Genomic DNA, 18922 nt, shown 5'->3' with positions numbered 1-18922 from the left:
ATTAAATGTGTACATGGGGAAGGAGAGTCAACAAAAGTGTAATACAGATATGAAAGGTTTAATATTGGATATCGCTGAAGCAACCTCAGTTGGGAAGTGCTGAACAGTTTCCACGTGGTTGTCCTTTTAGTATGATTTTTCTCTTCTGCAAATGCTGTTTCTTAAGCAGCAGTATTTCAGTTTTTCTACATCATGTGGTCTGTTTGCTCAAATTACATACACCTGAACAGACAACAAGGTTTCTTGTGTTTGCCATGGTTACATACACAGTACTTTGCTGTCAAGGCTGATCCAAACTCATTAGTTATTTACGTAATCACTGTTGAAATGTGAAGCTATAGTTCTGCATGTAAATCTGACATGCAAGTGCACGTTTGTTTCTAAAAGCAAGAGTCATTTTTGGTCTGGTTTTATTACTGAAGTTTTTTAATCCACTGCTTACCAGCTGGGAAAACTAAGGACTACTTGGAATCCTAAACCTGTGCTAAGCAGTTCTCCAGAATAACGTGTTATATGACCTGCTTTTCCTTATTATCACTGTTATTTCAAAGAACTGTGTTCATCCTAGAGCTGAAAAACACACTGGTCAAAGTCTAAATGAGACACAAGATCAGTTTCTGGTATTGACCAGATAGGAATCAATGCTTGGTTTTCTCTTTAGGAGAGGATCTGTGTTTTTCCTTATCCTTCTAGACAACAGTGGATTTAATTACATTTCAGTTAACCAACAGTCTTAAAATAGAGAGATCAGGTAAGGTGCACAAATCCAAGATACAGGGCTGTGAAGGTTGTGAATGTGTGTTTGGGTTCTGCATTATGTTTGTTCAGTGCAAGGAGGACTGTTTATTTACTGGGCAAATTTTGCTTAGTGAGAATCTGCGCTGCTGACTTTTGAGACTTGTTTGTCTGCTGGAGGCAAGCATGCATTATCTGTCTTGTCTTTCTTTGTCCTGCACCAGCTGAGAACTTTACACGTGCAAGCCTCAACTGGCTGCTGGTCAGGTTGTGCTGCTGTCAGGCCCACAATGACCTGTGCAGATCCCTATTCCTGCCCAGTCCAGGAATTTCTCCTGTGAGCAGAAGCTGTATTTGGGTTTAATGTTCCAGATGCTATTACACTAGCCATAGTGCTATATCATATTCATGCTGAAATAGCAAACATGCTTTAATTTCTCTTGTTATACTGAAATGAGACACTTGTCAACGGAGTGACGTCTGTACCAGCACGTCAGCCGTCGTGATTTCCATCGAGGTAAAGTGATTGTCTACCGCCCTCTGCTGGCAGTCAGCGATAACAGCGTGACATCTGATGAGACTCGTTTGCTGAGAGTAGTTTATATATTAAATGGAAGCAATGAATTGATACAGCTAGTACTAATGAAATCACGCCGAAGCAATTAAGTTAAGAAAAGCTTGAGTCTTTTCATTAAAAGAAACTATCCTGAAATTTAAGAAGCTTACATTTGCCAGAGCTTGGAATGAATACAAGTTTGTTTTCCTCAACAAAATAAGTTCCGACTTCCATACTTTTGAACCAATAGAAGAAAATTTTGCTATTATTTCAGTGACTGATTTTTATATTTATCAATGCGATTACTTACGCCAGTCATTTCTGAGTTAGGATTTCTTCATTTTCTTCTCTAAGCATGTTACTTTACCTTTCTTGCTCAATTGCCTTGCAATTACCTAAGTAGATAATGTAGGAAATTATCAGAACAAGAGGAAGCTCTAGTCCTCCTTCCACAAGGACCAGCAGCCCCATCCTAACTTGGCTTCACCTGCAAGTTTGTTCAAGGATATACTTTGTTTTTCTGCTTTCTTCAATACAGAATGACCAGAAAATATGTAGTACGCAGATGTTACTGATTACAGATACTGAAGTTCTGCCAGTCTGGTGGAACCTGCCACTACTCCCAAGCAGTGACCTTCCCAAGGTAGCTATGTGACCATCCCAGGTGCCACACTGGCACTGCCCTGACTCACAGCAAGTACCTCTAGCTTTCCTGGCCACTGTGTAATCATTTCATTGTTATTTTTAACTCAGCCACACTGAGAAACACTCACTTATTTTAATCTGTAAGCATCTGCAGGCTGTTTCTACAGTCTGATCTGAAAGATGCCATAAAAAGAGAAGAGAGCAATAATAATTATCTGCAGCTTAGGAGCTTAACTTTTGGAAAGAATTGGGCTCTGAGCTATGCTTCCTAAGTTCCCTTAGTTTTTTTCTAAATGATTATGCAGTTTGTGTGAGCTCAGACACTGCAGACTGGGCTTCTACCTCTTGACCTGGGTTTAAAGGGAAGAATGGGCACAGCAGCATTATCCTTACCTGTGCAACACAGTTTGCACCAAAGTTACTTCATGGTAGAGCTGCATGTGGAATCATGGGAGATTTGGGCAAAACCCATGACCTCAGAACACATCAACACCCTTTTAAAGCTGCCATTATCCCTCTGAGAACCTGCTTTTGCAAAGAATTTCTCAAAGTGAGGAATGTTTTTCTTACTGTAGTTTTTCTTCAGGTTTTTAACCAATATGCATTATTTCAGCAGTCGAGCAGTAGAGCACTTGCCCCAGCAACTCCCATCTCCAGCAGAACCTGGGCCACAGCAGTTACTGAGACAGAAGCTGTCCCTGGGAAGGACCTAGAGCTCCCTCGCTCAGCATCTACAGCCCACCCCACTGCTCAGCCCTCACTGCATGGGCACCAAACCCTGTCAAAGCCCTGGGGCAGCTCCAGCTCTGCAGCAGCCAGCAGGCTCTCACTGAGCCACAACGCAGCCCACATACATCAAATCCCCAGCCCCAAAACCTAATCCCCAACCAATGCCAAACCCGCAGTTTACCTGTGTCAGAACCACAGAGCAGCCTGCAGCTGCCTCAAAAGCTGAAGCAATCACTCCCCACCACCAGCATCCAGCACAGCCCATACCTCAGTCCCAACAAGTAATACTCCAGAGCCACCACAGGAGCTGCTACACAGAATGAGAGTACTCGTGTTAAATACTGGCTGCAGCTGCTGAGGCCACTGGATGGGTACAGATGCACTGTTACCATGTGAGGCCCTGCAGGTGGGAGCACCTGGTTGCAGTGTGTGCTTTTAGCTGCACTGTTTTAGGTTAGCATTCAGTGGGTGCTGTGCTGCTGCCTGAACATCCCAAGAAGATGTACGCAGGCCTGGAGCACTGTCCTCTCTTTGCACTGCTGCCCTGATAGTTCTTTGCAGCTTTGTGCAAATATTGCATCTCTTTGGGTTAGACTGAGGTTGTTTTGCAAAGCATGAGTAGGAAGCAAAGCCTTTCAAGTTTATCACTGAGCTCTTGTGCACAAACCCTGCCCCAACCACATGTACCTATGGGCATTACAGTGCATAGTGCCCAGAACGGGGGAAGATGTGAGCATACCTTGAGGTATTGCAGAACCCTTTGCAAAGCCCCACTGCTGTCAGAGTGCTAAGGTAAAGTCCCCAGTCCCAGTGAGGTAGTTGAGCAGGGGGAAATGTGGTCACTGGGGGCTCCCTCGCAGGGCCACCACCTCTGGGCACAGTTTCTTGAGACAGCCAAGGTCCTGCCTGGTGTCAGAGCACCAGGATGAAAAAACAACGGCCCAAGGCCCAGCGAGCTGCTGCTTGGGCCACACCCAAACTTCGGGCACAAGGGGTCTGATTTATTTCTTATTTGCAAGTGAAAATACTGTGCTCAAAGTCAAGTGAGCCTCACTGGGATTGGGGGTGACACAATTGTCACCTCAGAACATGTGTGGGACAAGGGAAATGTCGTGGTGGGTATTCCTTCCAGTGCATGGCCTGGAGCTGAGCTCTAAGCTCAGAGCAGCTCTGGCCTCACTGCAGCTGTTTCAGGGTCCCCACAGGCAGAGCGTCTCCTGGGCCTGCCCTGCTGAGCATAAGCAGCACCATGAGCCGCATAGCATGCTGCAGCTCGGCCTGGTGAGCAGGGCTGAGGGCCAGGACTATCATGGGAGTGGATGAGAAGCTAGGGTCCTGTGGCAGCTTGTAGCACCTGTGGTAGGGGCTGTGGCACTCCAAAGCGTTGCTGCAGCTCCCACAGGCCCTGCGGTGCTGGCCAAAGGACAGAGAGAAGTGGGCCTGGGCCTAAGAGGGAAGGAAGGGATGGAGTGCAGCACTGGGGAGGACACAGCAGAGGATGGCATGGATGGCCCGCAGGAGCACTTTGTCCCTGGAGAGGGCCTTGTGTAAGTTGGGCTTGAGGAACAGGTATACCAGGGGGTTGTAGAGTGTTGAGGACTTGGCGAAGGTGACTGACAGCACAGAAGCAAGTGCTGGCACCCAGATGGCACCTCTGCACATAGCCTGTGGCGCTACAATGGGATAGGGCGTCCAGGCTACCAGGAAACGCAGTGTATGGGAACTGCTGAGTCATGGCCTGAACCACTGATTGAGCACATGGAGAAAAGACCATCAGCCCTGGAAGCACAGGTGAAAGCAATTCACTGTGTGACTGGAAGGGTTGGAGCCCAGCTCCACCCCTCTTAGACCTCATTTAAGGGCTGACTGCCACTGGGGAAGGATCTTTTGCTGGAGATCCCTCTTTTGTGAAGTTTTTTTTTTTCTGTGAGCCTAGATCCTTAGAGCTGGGTGAGCTTTTTTTTTTTTTTTTTTTTTTTTTTGTAACATCTTCTCATTGTGCTGGTCTTTCTGCTGTTACACTCAGGCACACAGTGGCACTCAGCTGTAGGGAGGGAGGTGGGGACAGTGGTGCTGTGAGCCCGGGGTGCTGGGCCTCCTGAAACCCAGCCCAAGGCCTATCGCTACTGCCGGATGCTCTGGGACCTGAGCCTTTAGAGTGTCCACAGGGAAAACTGCACTGCAGCATCAGGCTGTGAGGTGTCAGAGCCTCAGTCAGCACAAATCATAATGGGCACGTGAACCAATGATCCAAGCAGATCACACCTGGGAAACACAGGGAAGCCTCAGCCTCTCATGGTAGAGACAAGCATCAGCCTCCCACAGCCACACTCAGCGTCCCTCTGTGAGCTACACCAGGGCACAGACCAACCCAAAGGCCATGCTTGGAACCCTTCTCTAAGCAGGCATCAATGCCTTCCTCAAGCCTGGGCCTGCAAGCTGTTTTCCTTTTTTTTTTTTCCCTAAAGGATATCCTTTTTTTTTTTTTTTTTAAATATATCCTTGGTAAATTATAGTATTAGCTCATAGTCTGGGCAACAATTACTCATTCAAGCACCTGTTATGATCATTACCCATGTGATTTAAAGCAACAGCTCCTCTACCTGATGGCTTTAAATGAGGAGAAACACATTGTTCCCCTCCAGGAGAATTCACCACAAGCAGCAGAGCCTCAGGCCTCACAGAAGGAACTGCACCCGTCTCAGCAGCCCCTTGCAGTCCCTGTACCTTCACCATCTGTTGATGCACGCCATCAGCTCTGTGCTGTGGGGACACGTGCTGCTGCACAGCCCTGGAGGACCTCTGCACCATCCTCAAGATGAGTGAGTAGGAGGCAAGGACGAGGAAGCAGGGCAGCAGGAAGCAGAAGACAAAGAGGGCAAGGATGTAGAGCACATCAGGAGCTGCTTTCCTTTACATCAAATTTAGTCTCTTCCCCTTCCTGAGGTCCTGCAGAGGTAATGTGGGACATGGTATGGGGATCTGGCCAACCTCATGCCTTTCAGCTGGAGAGATCATGGGGCCACTTTCTCCCAGCTGGAAAAATAATGGGGCTTTCTGGTGACCCGTCTGTCACATGGTCCCACTCACCTTTTTAATTTTTTCCTAGCAGTGTCACTAGTGTGGGCTTTCACTTTCTTTTTTATTATTGTGCTTTCATTGAAAAGAGGTTTCTGTCTCCTCTGAGGCGAAATCTGTGCTGCTCTTTGGGCAGGAGCAGGGTTACTCCCTCACAGATTAGGCTATAAACGAAATATTGTGGTAACAGCCCTGTTCCAAATCTGCTGAGCAGCTAACATGTGGGAACTGGCCAAATCATGAGCTCTGCAGTCACCAGAGGGAAGTGGGATGTCCTTGTTCCCAAGCTTCCTGGGGCATTCATCCCACAGAGCAAGTCTGGTTCCCTCCTCACATCTGTATGAGGACAGTGAGTCACTTTGCTAACTGCTATAGGAGCATTGAACCTGGGGACATGGCCAGTATTGCATCAGGGACGGGAGTCCTTCTGACCTTTCTCCCTTGTTGACTGCATTGGAATCCCTTCTGGCTTTTGGGAGACAGCTGCTTGCTGCTGAGGGAACTGGGGGGGCTTTTTCCTGCCCATCATTCACCTCTGGACCCGAGGCAGGGTCAGCACACCCCAGCCCATGATAACAACTGGATAATTCTGGAAGCAATAGTGAGTGCAAGAAGCCTGACCAACTCCGGCAGGCACCAAGGCTGCCCACAGCTAGGGGAGAGCTGTAAGAGCTACCTGGCCTTACAGAGCAGGTAGAGCAAGCCAAAAATCAGGTCTTCCCTCTCTGATAAGGTAGAGGTAAGCAGCGAGGCACTGTATGCATTTCCCATCTGCAAAGCAAGCTACAAATACAATAAGAGTACCTTCTTGCTGGCTAAGGAGTGCTCAGAACCCTCAGATGCCAGGATCTAGCATCATGCTGCAGCACATCTGGCACAGCCGCAGACTGATGCTGAGTGCAGCACCAAGCCAATCCCCCCAGCTGCTGCTGAGACTGCCCTTCATTCAGCCCCAACTAAACAGAATCCCCATGCCAGCACTGCATGTGGTAGAGAACTTGAAGGTGAATACATACATTACAAAAAAAAAAAAGGTATTAAAAATCCATTCACTTTCTTGGGGTGCTGGACTGAATCACTGAGGTTTGGCAGCCTAATTACTCTCCCTGTTATTTGTGTAGTTGAACCAAAGGTTCCCAAGTGCTTAGCAAGTTCATGGAGGGTAGTAGAGCAGAACAGCAGTGCTTTGACATATTCACTTCCTTCGCAGATAAAAAAACAAATCAAAAAATATTTTGTTAAGGTGAAGAAAAAAAAAAAGAAGGGGCAAGAAGGAACTAATGGAGTAATTGTATGTTTCAATAGCTGTTAACCTGCTTGCTGGGGATTTTAATGCATGCATTCTGCTGCCTCTCTCCCCCAGGTCCTCATCTCCATGCTAGGGGATAACCAGGGGCACTGACTGCCCTGCTAGAAAATCCTCTGGCCCAGGAGAGGAGGACAGCTGGACTCAGCTTCGCATTGAAGAGTGACAATGCCCGCCAGTGGGATACTAATTGAACTGACCCAACTGCCGCATTCCACCCAGCCATGAGGCTGGTGGGAGTTACCTGAAAGGGATTTTGTCCCAGGAGATGGAGCGTTTCTTTCCATGGGCACTGCTGCATCTCATGTGACGCTCCCATTGTTATCTGCACCGGGGTAAAACTGCCTGCCTTGCATCCAGGGCTGCGTTCAGGCAAATGCAACTAATTACCTAAAGTAGTGAGAAAATTAGTGTTGAGTGTAAGTGTTTTTTAAGGCACTAATTGGTGTTAAACTGTGAGAGATCCTGCCAATAGCTCTCCATTCTGTGTGCTAGTTGCCTGCATTGCCAAATGCCTGCAGACTGTGGTGTTGCTGGTTTCCTTGGGTTGTGTGGGCACTCTGAGCTATGGGAAGTTTGCAGCTCATGTTGACTCACTGAGAAGCAGCAAGTGGGACCACCTCGAGCTTCTGACTTAAGCAATCAAACACTTTCTTTGATCAGATTATTCCCATTGGACTGATGCTTACACACCATGCTGGTTAATTCAGTTAATGAGAGATGAGAATAGTCACCCAAGGCTTTGCTCTGGCTCTCCTGCAGGCACAACCAAAGCCCAAAGCTGCTGGCAGCCTCTCACATCCTCGAGGCATGTTTTGCCCAGGTTACAGGTTTGACAACTTGATGCAAATATTATTTTAAATTAAATGTCACTTCCATCTTCCTGCTAAACTCAAAGAGGCTTCCAGGAAGTTGGACAGCACAGCAGCCTCTTTCCCCAGTGCATTTATTGGACTTAGGTGATGAGAAAGAGATACAGCACAGCTCTGAAGCACTCCATCCATTCACACAACAGCAGCAGGTTTCCCAGTCTTTCTCCACCTTCCCTGTCAAATCTTGTCCATAGCCTCGAATCCTCTCCATATTATGCCATGATTCACAAAGAACTGTGGGACATGTGTTCAGGATATGTTTAAAGCCTTCTGAGTCATTTTATCTTAGGAAGAAGCAGCAATGGTGAATCTGGGTTTCAGTGGAAGACAGCTGGCTGCAAGAAGGCAGCCGAGGATCTGAAGCTCTAACTGAAGGGAGCAGGTGGAACTGACAGAATGCTGCAGAATTTGTTAAATATGAAAAAAAATCTGAGTGTTCTGAGCAACCCCTGCTTTTAAAAACCCTTCACAGTGATCCTCTTCCCTCCTTCCTTGTTCTTTCAATGCCAGTTTGTCAGCCTCTGATGTTTCAGTCTCAACAATGAAAGACTTTAAGTCCAGAGCAATGACTAGAAAAGTTCTCTGGCAACCCAGTTTCTCCCCTTTTCAGGCCAATTTCTAAAAGGTTTGTGAAGAAATGTGCTTTCCTTCTCTCCAGCATATGCAGGGACAGGGAGAGAACAGCCCCTGACGGATATTCCTAATTGCCACAGTGAAAAAGATGCTTTAGAGCATTTAATTTCACAGCTAACAAAAATCATCTCCACGTGCTTTCTGTGATGGATGTCCTGCAGAGCCCACTTCTCCCTTCCTTCTGTGCCAAAGCATTTTAACTGATGCTAAGGTTGAATTTATTAGAAAACCACGAAGTAGTTGGACCCATACTATGGATATGGAAAGGAGGAAAGAGGTTTTGCCACATATTCATCCATTTCTAAGTTTCTCTTGGGAATTTGATGAGAAAGTGACTCTTTCTTTCCCCTTAACCAGAAAGGCATAAAAAATGGACAGAGCTCCCACAGCTTCATTTTAGATGTGCACATTAAAAGCCTGTGCCTTTGGGATAAACGTACATCACGCTGGAGGTTACCTCTGTCTGGGCACTAAGTTACAGCACTTGTCTATACCCATGCTTTCAGCACTGCCTGTGGCTCTGACCACCCCCGCTTGTATCCCAGTACGATGTCCTAAGCAGCTGAGTGGAACCTGGGACTGGGAGCCCTGGGAGCGAAGCTGGAGCAGAGAGCGAGCCCAACAGGAGCTGAGCCTGTTGAGCACCCTCTCACAGAGCACACTGAGTGCTCAGCGCTTCTTAGTGCAGTGAAAAATCATCTTCACTCTCCTATGCTCTTTAGGTGGCTCAGAGTGCCCATGGCACAGGAACAGGTGGTTTACACCCCCCAGTACCAGACTGAGTGACTCTGTCCATGAGAATAACACCCCTTATTAACCTAATCAGAAACAATCTTTATTTAGGGCTGAGCAAATAATTCCTGTAATTCTCATAATGCATAGCTCTCCTCCAGGCCCTAATTCAGTCTTCCTCCAGAGCTTGTGTGAGGAAGCAGCTAGACTGAGCACAGCACAGGCACACTGCCTGGCTGAGATGCTTCAGCAAAACACACATTAGGAACATGAAATGCTGCTGGGACAAAGGAGGGACCGATGTCACACAGCTGTGCTCATGACAAGACAGGGCATGGCTCCACGCAGTCTAGAAGGAATTGTTCCTGATCCTCAGTGTGCATGCACCCTGCAGCAAGGGAAGGAGAGAACCTGCAGTGCCTGCAGGATTCTCTCTCCTTCAGACACTGGCAGGTCTCCATCTCACAGTACATCAGGGAGCTGCAGGTGTCCTGTGAGATCAAGTTGGTAAACAGTAACAAAAACCCAGGGGAGATAAACTTCTGTTTCAGACATATTTCTTGGGACAGGCTTTAATTATATGGTTGTGCTTGATCTATTTGTAAAGCATACACCTCTCATACAGAAAATGGATAAGAAACGTCCCTTGCACTGATGGATATGCTTTTTTTCAGCTGATGTGCCACAAGTCAGAGCCTTTCTTGGAGAGGAAGCGGAAACCTGATGAGCTTGAAAACTCAGCTGACCTCCAGTCTCTTTCAATAGTGAATGGCAGGAATCATTCCTGGCACAGGGGAAGCTTAGATACTGCTCCCTGCCCAGCAAATAAAGCAAGCCATTAAAAAAAAAAAAAAATCACTGAAGAGCAAAAAGCACAGCTGAGTGATTGCTCAGTATCTGAAGGACAGATTGCAGAGTGGGAAGAAAGGCAGCCCTGCACCCCCCACACACTCTATAACCGACAGAGTTTTCCTGTGCCAGGGCTGCCTGTCCCCACTGCTTACACTCATCTGCTTTCTGCCTCCCTCCATTACCCACCCAGGACTCCTGCATAAAGGCGTGCAACCCCATGCACACTCCAGAGCTCTCAGCGAGACGTATACCCCTGCAGACACGCACCAGCCCCCGAGGCTAGCGCTGCCCCTGCCAGCTCCCATCCCACCCGGGAATCTGCCTGGTGCTGAGCTCCAGCACTTTGTTGGCAGGGTGGGACTGGGGGTCCCCGGTGATGCTTAAGGGGACTGCACCCTCCGCACGCTCGAGGAGGCGCTGGGGGCCCCGTGTCCTGCCCGGGGACGCTGGAGGCCGGCGAGCTCCCTTACCTTTCCGGGGCCGCAGCCCCTCAGCCCGCCCCGCTCCCCGCCTCTGCAAACTCGCTCTTGGCAGCTCCGCGACACGGAGCGCGTGTTCCGCGCCCGCGGTTCAGTACCGGCCATGGCGGACAGCTCCGCTCCACTCCCGCCGCGCGGGGAAGGCTCCGGGACACCGCGCTGACTCGGGACAGCTGCAGGCCCGCTGCCCACCCTGCGCATCCTTCCTCGCCACCCTCTTCCCCAGGTGGCCCTCGCACCGCCGCTTTCACAGCGAGAGAGAGCGAGGGACGGAGAGCGCCTCTCGAAGCATCTTCCCGCGGCCTCAACTCCCGCAGGCTCTCCCTTCCCTCCCGCCGGATCCCCGCGTTCACCTCCACGGATTCGGGCTGCTGCCCACTTACCTCTCCCCGAAGTCCCGTCTGGCCACCCGGCAGAGTCCCGCGCTGCTGTGCTGCGAGGGGCTCCAAGGACATCCCTGGAGTGACAGTAGGGACGAGCAGTTAGGAGAGCTGGGCAGAGTGTTGTCAATTGAGAAAAGAGCCCTAAAGCTGGAGAAATGCACAGCATTTCCTCTGGAATGTTAGGAGCTCTTTCTCCTTGACAAAGATTTTTCTCCCAGCTGCCTTCTTCCAGCCTCCTGCATTGTCCTGCCCACTATATAGCAAGCCACAGAGCTCATCAAACACAACAGGGACAGGAGGAGGGCTGTAAACTGCAACCTCTGCTGTTGAACTGCTTTGTAACTTCAGGCAAGTGACTGAAGCTCTCTTGTTACCTCCATGGTGCAACACTGGTAATGCTTCTATTCCAGCTCATGATTGGGAGCAGAGCTCTGATGACAAGAGAGATCAATGCAAATCCCCACTGAACTTTATTGTATTACAGATAAAAACTTCCACTGACAGAGCCTCTTGTGTAAACTCTATTATTAAACCCATTTACGTCTTCAGGCAAGCCCACTGCAGCTGGAGCACTGTATTCTGCTGCTCATAACACAAGGACATTTAATTTTAGCATTGACTTCAGTTGTGTTCATATGCAGACAGTAGGCTAAGCTTCAGAGGAACACAGAGCTACAACATAATCAACAAGGCCCAAAGGCATTTCCCAGAAAGCATGCTTCTAATATTTGACTTCAATAACGACGGGTTGAAAAGTAAGTAATCCTTCAGGATAAGAGAGATCAGATGCCTAAAGACAAAGAAAACCACCACAAAGAGACATAGAAGAAAACTCTGAAACCAAACTGCCTGAATATAAAGTGATTGGCAGCTGATGTTTTCCACAAATCCCCATACCCTCTCCCAGTCCCACACCATTATGTGGCTAAGAGTGGTTGTGCACCAAAAGGTCATGGCATGTCATGCTAATGAAATGAAACCAGAAAGTTTTACGAGCAGTTTCAGTGCTCTCACTTTTTATAAATCATGCCCTCTCCCTCCTTGGGCCTCTGTTGCACTGTCTGCAAATAGCATTAATAGTATTTATTATGCACAGAGTGGTATGAGATTTCACATATTATCTGTCTGTGCACAGCTCAGAAAGGCTCACAATGAGTTTTTCAGCACGCCAGTCACACTTTCCCCTTTGGAAGCTCCCAGGCACATTTTTTACCTGCGAATCCCACCTATCAGTCTGTTGGGCCTCACTGTGCCAGATGCCCTACCGCTGCCTGTGTACCTCACTGGAATGCCCAAGCACGCCTTTGCTGAAGAGGCAGCTCAGCATCTTTGCAAGTGGCTTAAGGATGGATTTGATGGGTAACATCATATAAGAAACAATGCTAGGTGATGGCATTTATCTAAGATAAATCTATGCTATGAGCTACACATGCTGTTGCCCAACTTTTCACCATCTCTACACCAAGCTTTTGGCCCTATGTGAAACAGACATTAATCCCATGTTTGTATACTTAGATGGAGGCATAAGATAACACATGTTGTTCTTGAGATGCATCTCCCCCCTCACAATTTGTGCTTGTAACTGTAATGGAAATATATATTAAAATACACATTTCAGTTCTTGTATTTGGCTGTTTGGTGCCACCTACAATTCCCAGTGCTTGTGAGTTCTGGTTTCTCACATCCCACTTGTCCGTTGTGCTTCAAATGCTGCCTGCTACTTGCAGTGCAGCTGGCCAGAGCTTAACCCTCAGCTGCCAAACTCCTCTCCCTGGACCTGCCCTGTCTAGCTCCAGATGAGACACTGCTGTGTCCCCAGGAACACGCCGGGTGCTTTCTTTGACCATGATGCCTCCTTTATGCCATGTACCTGCCTTGTGTCACAACAGAATGGAAAAGAACAGCACAATTTAAGGCCCCCACGATACATTGAACACATTGGGCCTGCAAACCTCATTTTCTGCAAAATCTCTGCAAGTGTGCAGACATGTGCTAGCATTCACATCACCTCATACTTTCATTGCAAAGCAGAATTAGTGCACTTAGCATAGGTAGATAGGTGCATGCCTCAAGGTCCTCAATACATAGGAGCAGAACCCTACGTATGGAAATGAAAGTGCACAGAGGTCTACATGCCACGGTTTTGTAAAAGGCTCTGTGGGAGTGAAATGACCTGGCAAGAAACACAGCTTCTGCAGAGGCATATAAAGAGGTAAATATTCTCAACTGGCACAAATCAAACACAGCTCTTGGGACACACCTAAGTGACACAAAAGGACACTATATACTAGCTAACTAAAGGTGACAGGAAATCCAAGCAAGAGGCAAATATATAACCAGGAAACAGGCTATTGTTCAGTCCTCCTCCCTCCCAGCCACACATCACACACAGATGTCCCAGGTACCATCTTCCCTCTTCTTTGAAAGCCACATACTGGTGTTCTTCCCAGCCCTACCTCCTCCTTCCACAAGGACTGAAAGCTAGATGCCATCTTAACAAAAATCACTGTAAGGCATTGCTGTCCTTAGCATACAGCTTGCCTTATCCACATCTTAACAGTCAACAAAAGTCTCAGTACCCACTACAAGAAGGACGGGTTGCTAAAAACATCAGGGAAGCAGCTCAATAAACCCCTCCTAATAGCTCTGTTTCCCAGCCCTAGGCAGCCTGGCTCAAGCACAGCCTCACAACAGGCAGCAGCTCCATACCACCTCCCACTCTGGAGTGAGTTCCTTTGATTACTTTGTTCTTCTGGTGTTCAAAGTCTACTTTGAACACACACAGATTAACTATCTTACCAAGTTATTTTAGGAAAACACATGACAGACAAATTTCCATTAGAAATGCATCAATTTAAATAAATCCTTGGCCAGACTTTTGAATTGTTCCTAATTACTATTTCTTTTGAAATCTATCAACACTTTGTTATTGCCTTGCTTTCTGTGTTGGAATATAAAACTATATTGTTTCAAAGGCAGAGTCACTTTTACATAAAGAGTCATAAGATAAAACTTTGTTATCTGGATCAATTTTTTAAACCAATTTTTTTTCTGCTCCTCTCTAGAGGATTGCCAGGGCAATAACATTCTCCCCCTATCGTCCTATTCGTACAGCTCTTTGGCTTAGGTGTTATTTCTTTCCCATGTTTTTTTTACTCTGTGGCTTCATAGATTTTAATGAACCTGTGGTCCTATCTGGTATTAATTCTGTACCCTCAGTTCCTATCCTAGTGATGAGCTGCACGCAGAAACAATAGGATTAAACCAGCATCAAAGCAGCATTCCCTCCCAAGATATATGCAGCTTCATCCAACTTGAGTTCAGTAAAAGTTATGTTGACAAGAGCTTTGAACCTGTGGAAAAGCGGAAATAGGAAAAACAATGAAAAGATGATTTTCAAATCAAGTTCTGAAAACTACCAAAAGATGCCTACATGCTGCCCTGAGACTACAAACTTGGGAAGTTCCAAGGAGCAAAATACAATAATGATGTTCGGTTTGATCATTTCTAGCAGGCAGAGTTCCTGATGACAAACTCCTGTAGATTCTGCACCACTGCACCTACAGCCCAAACTTCCTGGACTGGACGGCACCATGGTCCCCAGTACCTGTCCTTAGGACCCAGAAAGCCTTGGCAGACAATGAGTGAAACATCCTGTTAAATGAGGTACAAGCAAGCAGTTTCCTTAAGCCTAATCAACACAGATCATCCACAGGGAAGCACTGCCTGTAAAAATCCCTGTAGCAGAAAATAATATTCTTGTAACATGAAGCTTCACTTCTGTTCCTCCTACCTTTAACTATTGCCCACACCATGCATTCACTGCAGAAGCTATACGTGAACATTCTCCCAGAAGCTAGGCAAGTTGTTTTACACTCCAGAGCCAGACTTGGGCTGTGCTGTGTCCTCCCAGCATGAGAGCAGCAGGTGCAGACTCAACCAACCTCAGAGTGCCATCGACAGCTACTCCACACAGCTTTGCAGCAGAGCGGAACAAAGAGTGCACACATCGCTTGCTTCCCCTCCTAGCACTGGGAATGATGCCTCTCAGAAAACGTTCTGTGATTAAGGTCTGGAGAATCAGAGAATTTAATCACAACAAAAGCTGTAACATTTCTGCAGTATGATGCACAGCACGGGGAATTAAGCCCCTCTCCCCTACAGTGGAAAGGCAGAGCACATACATCCAGCCCACTGCTTTCTGCTGAGGTGGCCCAAAGCCAGCATGCACCATGGGCTCATTACAGATATAAGAATATCTCTCATCTAATACCATGTAAAAAGATGCCGGAACAGGTTTGCATTTTCAGGTCCAAGAACCAAGCATAAGGCAGAGCTGGAAATGCCATCTCCCCAGTGCATGCCTCAGGACTGGGCCACCTCATCCCAAAGGGGCCAGAGCTCCAGGAGGTGGCTCACAGCAGCACTGAGCTGCCTGGCATGACTGACCCCAGCAATGCAGTGTGAGGAAACAGGGCCTGAACAGGTGATGTGGCAGATGGAATCCTTGTCCCCTTCTGCTTCTGTCACTGAATGGAGCGGTGCTATCTGCAGCTAGTAAATTGGTGCAGCCGCCCTTCTGCTCGGCATACCCAAGCTCTGCCACCACAGAGGGAGCAGGCAGCAGTTCTCTGCCGTCCCCCCCAGCCTTCTAGAGTCACAGTACTACATTCCCCCTGTAACTATTGCAGTCTGAATGCTGTGCTGTAACCAAGAATACATCCAAAAAAACCTAGCCAAAGGAAAACCTTCCGTCAGCCAACCCAGACTGAAAGTCCCAAATAAGCAGGCAAGAGTGTCACATGTCTGGTAGCTTCTGGTGGCAGGAAGGGCTGAGGAAGGGTAGGACAGCCTTTTCCTGGGGTTGAATTTAACATTCCCACCCAGCCTCGCTTCAATCTTTGCTACTCAGCTCTTCAGGAGACCTAGTGTGCTAATGCAGGTTTCCAACAGGTTTCCTCTCCACCCCTTAAAGAACCACAAAGATTCTTATTATTTAGCCAGTAGGTTCCTAGGAGCTCCTGTGAACACATGCACACTCACAGCTCTCCTCCCCATCACAGAGCAGCCTGTGGGAAGGTTTATCAAGAACACACCTGTTTCTATAATTGCACTGAGGCACATGAACAGGGTGCTCCTTCTTAGACTTGCTGGTTGGTGTTTTGATTAATGGTTAATTTAGTAGGGTTTGGGAACTAAACATGCCACCAGCAGGGATCCACAACTGGGGCACTACAGAAGCAGTCTGGCCTACCTGGAAAGCAAACAGAACGCACACGTGTGCAGTGATGAGGAGATGTGCAATGACTGCAGCTAGGTGACAACAGTTCACCAGCACTGTCTATACTTTAGAAATAAATTGCTAGTCTGTGAAAAGTTTGGATGAAGCAGTTAAATAAGAATATGTTGCCCACAAATCAAGCTACCAAGCAGATTTTACTTACTCCAGGGGAAAGCAGTATTTTTTCCACTAAGGAGTTGATGAACAGTTGTGGGTTGATATTTCTTTTTCTTTTTTTAAAGCAGGTCGATGATGAAAAATCTCAGAGCAGTATGACTATCATGAGAATGATTTCTAAAGCAGGAAGCATGACAGTCCCACACCCACAACAGCAGAAGTAACAGCCACATGCAAGTTGTCAGCCACACGCTGCAGGTCTGAGCTTATGTTACTTAAAGTTACCTGGAGGTTTGACATTGTCTTCAATGCAGTGAATTGCACAACATGGAATAGACTGAAAGCTCATTATAAGGGAAAAATGATAAACAGTGGTGCTACCCAGGTCAGAAAGTAGTTCACGTTCTCATTGCAATGCACTGAACCACCATCGTAGTGCCCAACCTGAAGAAGAGTGCCATGACCACCAAAACTTGCATTCACAATCTGCAGCACTGAGAAAGAATTCCACCGATAAGGAATACTAGTAATAAAAACCTTTAACCGCCTCTTAAGTTCCCTGTAACACAAATTCAGTGCCTCTCAGATTCTGAATGCTGAGAGAAATTTCTCATTGATGCTAAGGATAAAAGAGCAGGTTCCTTCATGTTTTTCTGGAACATTTTCACCTCTTTTCTGCACCAAGCCTTTCCAAATTCAGTAGAAGTCCATGCCTGGCTTTAACCACAGGCAACTCAGAATGCTGCTCAGGGTCAGGAGGATTGCCATAGCCCCTTTGCCTCTGTTACTGTAGTGGAAAAGCAGACGCTACCTGGCAGCACCTTGCTCTCTTCAGGCAAGGCAATGTCTCCCTGCTTGAAGGGACTCCTAAGAACTTAAGATCCCCTTCCTTCTGCAGAAGTCAGGGTAGCAAGGCAGCTGTTTTCCTCTCCCAGTAAAGTAACAACAAACCAACATATAGCCAGAGTTCCTATAGTTCTGTGGAAGGAGCGGAGCCGTGCCAGAAGTGAAAGAAGAAAAAGGGATTGCATCACTTTGGACACTATGTGTTCTAAATTCCTGGTTACAGGTTAGTTGGTCCTATGATTCTACATGCACAGCTGGGTATTAGTCACCTCTTCTGACTCCAATCCCCCAGCACACCATCACCCCTGACTGCTCTGCAGGTGATGTTGTAGCAAGATCTAGATTCCTGTCTGAACCAAAGAGCCATTACACAGCATAAAATATGACAAGATATTTTCAGTGCAGACAGCTTCCAGTGCTGCAAAAAACAGTCTTGATATCTGCACGTTAGCACATTGAACATCCTGTCAAACAAAGGAGCTGCTCTCTGGCTCTCCGACACCTCTCCTCAGATGGAAGAGCTTCAACAATGCAGCATGTCTGCAGGATTTTAGACTCACAAGAGCTGCTGCCATATCATACACTTTAACCTTTTGCCTTCCTTCAGGCAGTATGTAACATCCAATGCACTGGTCTGTGGTGGCTCAGTGCTGAAGGCTGCCCTAATCACAGCAGGGCTATACATAAGTACAAAAACAGAAAGCTACTTTAAGTACTGATTCCCTGCCTCTAAACTTTCAGACTGGCAAGACGTTATAAAAAAAATATATATATTGCCTAGGGGCATATGGTCAACTGCAGAAAAAAAGCAATAAAAAACAACTGCAATGCCCAATTTTACTTAATTTTATACAAGAGCTCTAAGACATTTCATAGAATATCCCAAGTTGGAAGGGACTTTTAAGGGTCATAGAAACCAACTCCTGCCTCCACACAAGACCACCCATTTACATGCCTACAAACTCTTTAGACAAACATGTTCATGATTTTCAGAAGGAACTGTGGAATATCCTTCACAAACAACAGCCAGGTACATTTGTAGCCACACAGATAGTAACAACCATGCTAAAAGGTCTAGTTAGCTCCCAATGACATCGGAGTACCTGTTTGGCTCTAATTCAGTTCCATCAGCTTGTTACCTTACCTTGTAGCCACCTCCTGCTTTTCTCTCAGTTACTCTGGCAACATTACAGTGATCACAGTACTCAGGCTCACTCCCTTTCTAAGCCAGTACCGGAAAGGGGAATCTGTCCCCCTAACAAGACATTGCAGCATGATTAGCTACTCAAACTAAATGCTTGGAACCCAAAACTGTTGTCCAGAAAAAATAAGTTTAAAGAGCTGCCAGCTCAAACTGTCAAGTTTAAGTTACATGACTATGCATGGAAACTTTAAACTTCCGTTCAGAGCAAAAGACATAGCAGACACACATAGGTCTGTCATCAGAAACATCAGACCAGTCAGAACAGTCAGCACCAACTTGTTTAATACGTACCAGAAATACAGTAGCACAAGCAGCACAGAGGTATAAGACAAGACTTCCTGCAGTAATTCTTCTGTCATCTTGAGCCTGATTTTTACAAACATCCTCAATACTTCCAGGAATCTCAACAGATCATAAGATCAAAAGATTGTGTAAATGGAACTTGAGGCATTTTAAGCATTCACGTGACATTCA

At 46.9% G+C, this 18922-nt stretch overlaps 1 protein-coding gene across 1 annotated transcript in view; it reads right to left on the bottom strand.

Moving 5' to 3' along the window:
* Nucleotides 1-18922, bottom strand: part of B4GALT5 (beta-1,4-galactosyltransferase 5) — a 101630-nt gene that overhangs the window by 73196 nt on the left and 9512 nt on the right. The window contains exon 2 of the mRNA XM_021416789.1: nt 11001-11074. Within this exon, the coding sequence (XP_021272464.1) occupies nt 11001-11074 (74 nt within the window). The remainder of the gene's footprint in view (nt 1-11000; nt 11075-18922) is intronic.

Source organism: Numida meleagris, chromosome 19, assembly GCF_002078875.1.
Source record: "Numida meleagris isolate 19003 breed g44 Domestic line chromosome 19, NumMel1.0, whole genome shotgun sequence".
Classification (NCBI taxonomy): Eukaryota; Metazoa; Chordata; class Aves; order Galliformes; family Numididae; genus Numida; species Numida meleagris.
Note: the sequence above shows the minus strand (reverse complement) of the source record. Positions and strands in the feature narration are given on the sequence as shown.